The sequence below is a fragment of the Hydra viridissima genome, unplaced genomic scaffold (assembly GCF_058129835.1).
Source record: "Hydra viridissima isolate aposymbiotic clone 2 unplaced genomic scaffold, HvirCarnegie_v1 scaffold_14, whole genome shotgun sequence".
Classification (NCBI taxonomy): Eukaryota; Metazoa; Cnidaria; class Hydrozoa; order Anthoathecata; family Hydridae; genus Hydra; species Hydra viridissima.
Window position 1 is genome coordinate 3,905,832 of NW_028324313.1, and position 6,463 is coordinate 3,912,294.

The following is a 6,463-nucleotide window of genomic DNA, read 5'->3' on the forward strand; positions in this document are numbered from 1 at the left end:
CGACTAAATATGCCTCTTGTTTTTACATACAATTTTTATATTTTCTATTAAAAAATCTATTATTTATTTAAACAACTTCTTTAAAGAATTGAACATATGTTGTAACATGTGTAACATGTTCAAAAACTGAACTATTTTAAAGCGCCAAAATATTACCAATTACAGTTTCTTTTACCAATTACACTTTTATTTACATAAAAGAATGGCCACGATAAAGTCTCAAATAAAAATATAATGCAGCTGCTTGGATTTCTTTTTCAAAATTCAAATTTATACATCTTTTTTTTTTTCTGGAGCGTATTTTAACACGTTTTTCACTGAATCCAAAACTTCGATTTCAGTTGTCGCGTGATTTGACAACACACTCGCTAAACAAAATGAAATATGTTAAAACACTTTAAAGTTATTTTTACTCATTTTATAGAATACCAATCTTAAATATAAATATATCAATATAAACTCACCGACAACCACACTACATATCTTTGTCTCTTTAAATGATAACTTTTTTTGCTCGTGTCTATTTGTTCCAAGCATATTAAAACATGACATTACAGAGTAGGACATTAACCTAAATTAAAAGAAATTATCAGAACTGTTAATAAAAAACTCACATAAAATAAGAAACTTAAATAAAATAATTATTTTTGCGTAATTGAGTAAATTGTTACTTAATTTGTTGAAATCTTAAAAAAAATCATTTAAAACAGGTTTAACAAACAATTAATTTTTAACTTTTTAAGGCCTTGAATTCAACCTGCTAAATTCCAATTTTTATAGGCAACTTTTTGAATTCAAGTTTGAACTTTAGGCTATCAAGTTCGAATTTTTATAGTCAACCTTGCAACCTGTTCAAATGTAATTTGAAAAACATTTAATTTGATTTTTAATCCATATTATTGTCTATCAGTTAGTTAATCCATTAATATAGAATACGACGCCATATAGGCCTGGAAAACATATCAATGTATATTGTTGTGTACCTTTTCATGACATTTCTCACATTTTCCCGTACTGTCTTGCCACCGACCATTTTTAACTGACCAACCTAAAATATATATATTTGCTTATACATATTTGAATAACATTTAAACATAAACTAACATTAATAACTTCGAAGCTAGAGGAGTTCTAATTGTTAACTTTATACATAATTTAATATCAAACGGACATGTTGGTAGCACTTTTTACAAAGACTACATTAAAGATTTCACACAAAAAAAATTTTATTGTAGTAAATAGGGTATTTATGAAAAAGAATTCTCAAAAACAATTCACCATAAATGAAAAAAAGTCTTTTTTTGATAAAGACTCCTCTAGTTCTTTGAATTTATCCATGTTATCAATTTTTTCCACATCTTTTGTACAATCATTATTTATTTGGTGAACTTGATTCTCCAATAGGTCAACGATACAAGTTAAAAGAGATATTGTCTTTTTTTGAAATCCTAAAATTACATATATTAAAAAATCCAAATATTAAATTTTGTTTCACTTATTAACAGTATATAAATTACATAATATTTACATTTAAGAAAATGTCAGTTTAAAACCAAAAGTAATAGTATAGAGCAAAAGTTTATTTTCAAAATTGAATCTATGAGACAATTTTCGTCATAAAAATTGTGTATTCCTTCATATACCATTTTTTTAAATTAAGTAAACTTAATAAAAGTACTTAGGTAATTATATTGGCAAAACTGACATTAAACAGTTAACCAAATCTCTCTGTGTTTTCTAGATGAATTCAATAGATAATTTTATCAATAAAACTTGAAAAAAACTTTTTTAACTTACGTGCTTCATCCATTGGGAAATTACTATTCATACATCGAACCAGTTTCTTTGCTTTAGATTTTGACTTTGAAAACACTGATTGGGAATGATTATTCTGTGATTTTGAGTATGATCTAGAACTATGCACAGGTGAAGGGGAGCGAGATTTTGATCTTGGCTTGCGAATAGGCGAAAGTGAACATGAACTTGATCTAGACATTAGGACTGGTGAAAGTGAGAGCGAACATGGCCTGCTTTTGGAGACAGGTGATCGAGAACATAATCTTAACTTATGTCTAGGTGATAGTGACGCAGAACTTATTGGTGATAAATAATCAGAAGAACTACTTTTACAAGATGCTGATTGTGAATACAATTCTTGTTTTAAAATAGATTTACTTGACAAAGAAATTATCGCTGACATAATATTTTCAGTAGGTTTTTTAGGCAATTCCACTTCTATAATAATATCAATAAATTTGTTAACAAAGAAAAAACAATATTTTTAATACTGCAATTAACATTAGGTTGCAAAAAACATTTAAATAAAAATCCAAAATCCTAAATCAAAATGTTTGTCTTACTGTTAAAATCAATATCCCTTTTTTCATTCACTGCACTCTCTCTTTCACTTGATGAGGACATAAAATTGTTTCCAGACACATATTCACACAAATCTTTTTCACCTAAAAGTTTTAAATAAGTAGAAGAAAAATTATTAATAAAAGAGTTAGAACAAATCCGGAAAAAAAAAATGATTACCTCGTAATTTTATTTTTAAAATTTCAAATTTCTTCCAAAGAACCTCATTGGGAATTGCCTTTGTATGTTTTTCATCTTTTCGAGAAGGAGGCCAATACAACCATTTCTCATCTGAGGAAATCCAATGAAATGGAACAACTGTTTCTGTCTCCCTAGTTTTTCCAATTTTGTCTTTGCTTGAAGTTACAACTAATGCCCATAAATCTTTCATTGACATCTTTGAATTTTTTATACTTATTTATAATAATATTATAATATTATATTATAATAGTTTTTGTTTAAAAAACTGTTTAAACGATTAATTATTAAAAATATATATTAATTTCTTCTAATAACAATTAATTGTTTTTAGAAAAATTTTGGCTATAGAACAATTTTAGCTATAGAACATGTTAACAGTAACATATTTTACTATAAGTAATTTAACAAATAATAATTTTTATTAACATACTTTATTATGATTATTTAAATAAATGAAACAATTTTTTTTGTTTATATTTATAAATATTTAAATAACAATATTAAAATCTTACAACAATACAGACAATCACCAAATAGGTAAACTTTTAAAAATTCAATTTTTTTGATGTTTAACATTGTAAAATATATATTAAGTATATTGTTATTTGATCTAATACTTCACAAAGGTACAAAAAACTTTTCAACGTTTATTATTTAGTTAAAGAGTGGGTTGTAAACAAATTTTATATGTCATGACACAAACATGATAAGACAAACCCTTCTTTATAAGCTAGACATACTGCTTTTCTTTGAAAATGTTTTTTACTTAGACAAACATGTTTCAAGTGAGTTTTTATATCTCTAACAAAAACAATGGTTAAGATTTTAGAGTCACATGGATCTGTAAATACGCTTTTGTAAACACAATTTTTTAAAACAACACAGTTAAATTGATTGTTGTCTAATTTTCCAATAATCTGGGCAAATTCGCCTGTGTATAGGAGAAACCAAGAGTCTTTAAATTTTGGAGAAAAAATAACTCTATGTGATTTAGCATACTGATTACAACTTATTTCAAGATTTTCAAGCTCTGAAAATCTTTTTAAAACTTGAGATAATGGACTTTGAGGTTTGCGAATGAACTTTTTAATTACTTGCAAATAGTTTTCAAATTGGAAAGAAGAGATTTCATCTAAGGAACAGTTAAAAAAGCTAACATCTTCATGTAAATGAGTTAAGCTGTGTACATTATACACAGAAAAAGTAGGACCATAAAATTCTTCTGATTTAACTACAAAGTAATTCAATAAATCTTTTGCATATTGAAGATGATTATTTCGGACAATCGCATTAGAATCTAGAAAAATTCTCATTGCTAGAGTTAAAGAAAGAAAATGCTGATAACGTTCAGGAGTAAAAGCATCTTTTAAAACTAAAAAGCCAGTATATAACAAAAATTGCCTAAACTCAGTGGCTTTCCACCTCTTTACTTCATGTAAACTTCTTGATTGACGAGCAAACTCAGATGGAAATTTACCACTAAACTTTAACAAGTTTTCTGAAATATTCAACAATTGAGCAGAACCCAATCTATATGGGAAAGGTCCTTTGGTTAGAAAAATAAGAATTCGCTTAACAACACCAAGACATACTAAATGCATATAATCCAAGACAAAACCATCAACACAATTAACATTAAAATCTATTAATATGCTACGGCTTATTTGATGTGTATTGGCATAGAAATACTGTTTGAATAACTTGTTAGTACGAGGCACACAATTTGTAGTATTTAAAATCATTCTAAACGACTTGTACTTACCTTTAATTTCACATCTTTCACAACTAAAATAACCTGTATGACCTTTAACACATTTTAGATATTGCCTAGCAGGAGCATCACAAATAAATGCACGGATTTCAACCAACAAATTAACTCCATCTTTATTATAACCACATGCTTTTAAATTCGCAAACTCAATTAAAAAATCATATAAAAAATCATTTAAATTGGTTGGTTTTTGGCTACCATAGAAAATTGCAACAATAAATGGTGTAAAATTACTAAACTGGAAAAGTATAGGCCAAAATTGAGAGTTTGAAGATTTATGCAATGGCACACCATCAATGTTTACAAGTAAAGATATGATGTTGTTCTCAACTGGTAATAAAGGATTCTCTCTGAAAGTTTGACTAATACCATTACTTAACCCTAAATAGATATACTCCCCACCACATGTTTTTTCTGTCAAAACACAGCGTTGAGTCTTTAACAAAGTACAAGAAGATTTAGGCAAAGCTGCATGTCCATTGCATCTTAAAAGAGAAAGCAGCTCAGTACTTGCTGTGTGAGTAATTCTATTTTTAATCAACCATTTTTTTAAATTTAAAATAAAATATGTTTCATTAGGGTCAACCGCACTATTTCTCTCATCTATTTTTATTTCATTTTCGTCGTTTCTTGAAGAAGAACCAAATTCACTGAAAGAATCGATCTGACTAGAAGAATCAAGTTCGCTAGAAGAGTAGTATTGATTGGAAGAATCAAGTCGGCCGGAAGAATCAAGTTCATTGTATAAATCAAAACGAACAGAAGAATCAAGCTGGCTCAAAGACTCTAGTTGATTTAAATGATTACTGCAATTCAAAGAACCAAGCTGAGTGAATGAATCTTCTGTGTGGCATGGTTTTTGTTTGCTCGTATCATTTTTTTCCACTTCAAACGTTTTTTCAAAAAAATCTTCATCTTTGTCACTCTCGTATAGAAATTGTCTTAACAAATTATCCTTTCTTCTCCATTTTTTCATATACTCTTTTCTACTCATTTTCTTAGTTTCTTTTTAAAATTAGCTTCTATTAAAGTTTCGGACCTGACGCAACAGTTAAACAAAAAAAAAAAAAAAATCTGATAATTTTTTTTTTTTTTATTAGACGACGTTAAACTGACGTCGCTACGACGTCTGAATAAGATTCTTTAAAAGACGTCGTGGATACGACGTCCTAGCAACGTCCTTACAAGGTCGTCCGACGTTATAACTTGAAAATAACCTATTTACAACGTCGTTGCGACGTCGTGTGTTTGCTGGGACTAAACCCAGAGTGTTTTGTAGAAAGGCAGCCTAATCCTTATTATGCTAAAACTATATTTAGAGCATATCTAAAAATAATGTTAACTAGTACATCAAAAATAAAAAGATAAATATTTACTTAAAGAGATTACCGGTATGTTTCATAATCTATAACATGATTATATTATATTTGAAAAAAAAAAATTTTTTTTTTTTTGTAGTTCGAAACCAAGAATCACATAGTTTGAAACCAAGAATCACATAGTTCGAAACCAAGAATCACATAGTTTGAAACCAAGAATCACATAGTTCGAAACCAAGAATCACATAGTTTGAAACCAAGAATCACATAGGACTAAAGAATGTTTTAGTTGCAATTCAAAATTTCAAAGAGCGCTCAAACACAGGTAATCACGTCAGTTAAATAAAAAGATTTGAAACTTTAAGTTTGAAAATTAAGTTTCTATTTCTTTAATGAGCAATCCTTCATCTCCGATCCTACACAGCCTGCTAAACAAACAGTAATTTACAGTATCGGACAAAACATGGTGGACAAAACATGGTGGACAAAACATGGTGTACAAACTCAAATTTAGAACAAAAACTAAAAAAAACTAGTAAAACAATTGAACATATTATTTTTTACGTAGTTTATTATGTTCTTAACAAAATTTAAAACGTTTGAATCATACTAAAAATCACTAAAAAAGTTTTAAAACACATTTTCCCTAACAAGCTACATTTTTCTTTGGACAAAACAAGGTGAACATTCAAAAAATTGACTGAAAATTCAGAAAAAATCAAAAATTAACTTATAATTTTTCAAAAAACTTCAAAAGTTAACTTAATATTTGGTAGGACCTCCTTTACTTTTAATTACTGCTTTCATTCTTCGA

General features: G+C 27.8%; 1 protein-coding gene across 2 annotated transcripts; it reads right to left on the bottom strand.

Annotated features, from left to right (window-relative positions):
* Positions 1-239: 239 nt before the first annotated feature.
* On the bottom strand, positions 240-2,918 carry LOC145187691 (uncharacterized). Of its 2 annotated transcripts, XM_090071975.1 has the most exons (7): positions 2,539-2,901; positions 2,361-2,462; positions 1,798-2,235; positions 1,279-1,448; positions 984-1,048; positions 465-571; positions 240-368 (listed from the first exon to the last, which is right to left on the bottom strand). In XM_090071975.1, exons 1-7 carry the CDS (start codon positions 2,753-2,755, stop codon positions 271-273), a joined length of 1,197 nt encoding a protein of 398 aa, XP_089928101.1. In that variant the 5' UTR covers positions 2,756-2,901; the 3' UTR covers positions 240-270. The 2 variants fall into 2 exon arrangements, 1 of the variants encoding a protein (XP_089928101.1); XR_016446959.1 differs by lacking the exon at positions 1,279-1,448 and having other exon boundaries at positions 2,539-2,918.
* Between the last annotated feature and the right edge of the window lie 3,545 nt (positions 2,919-6,463).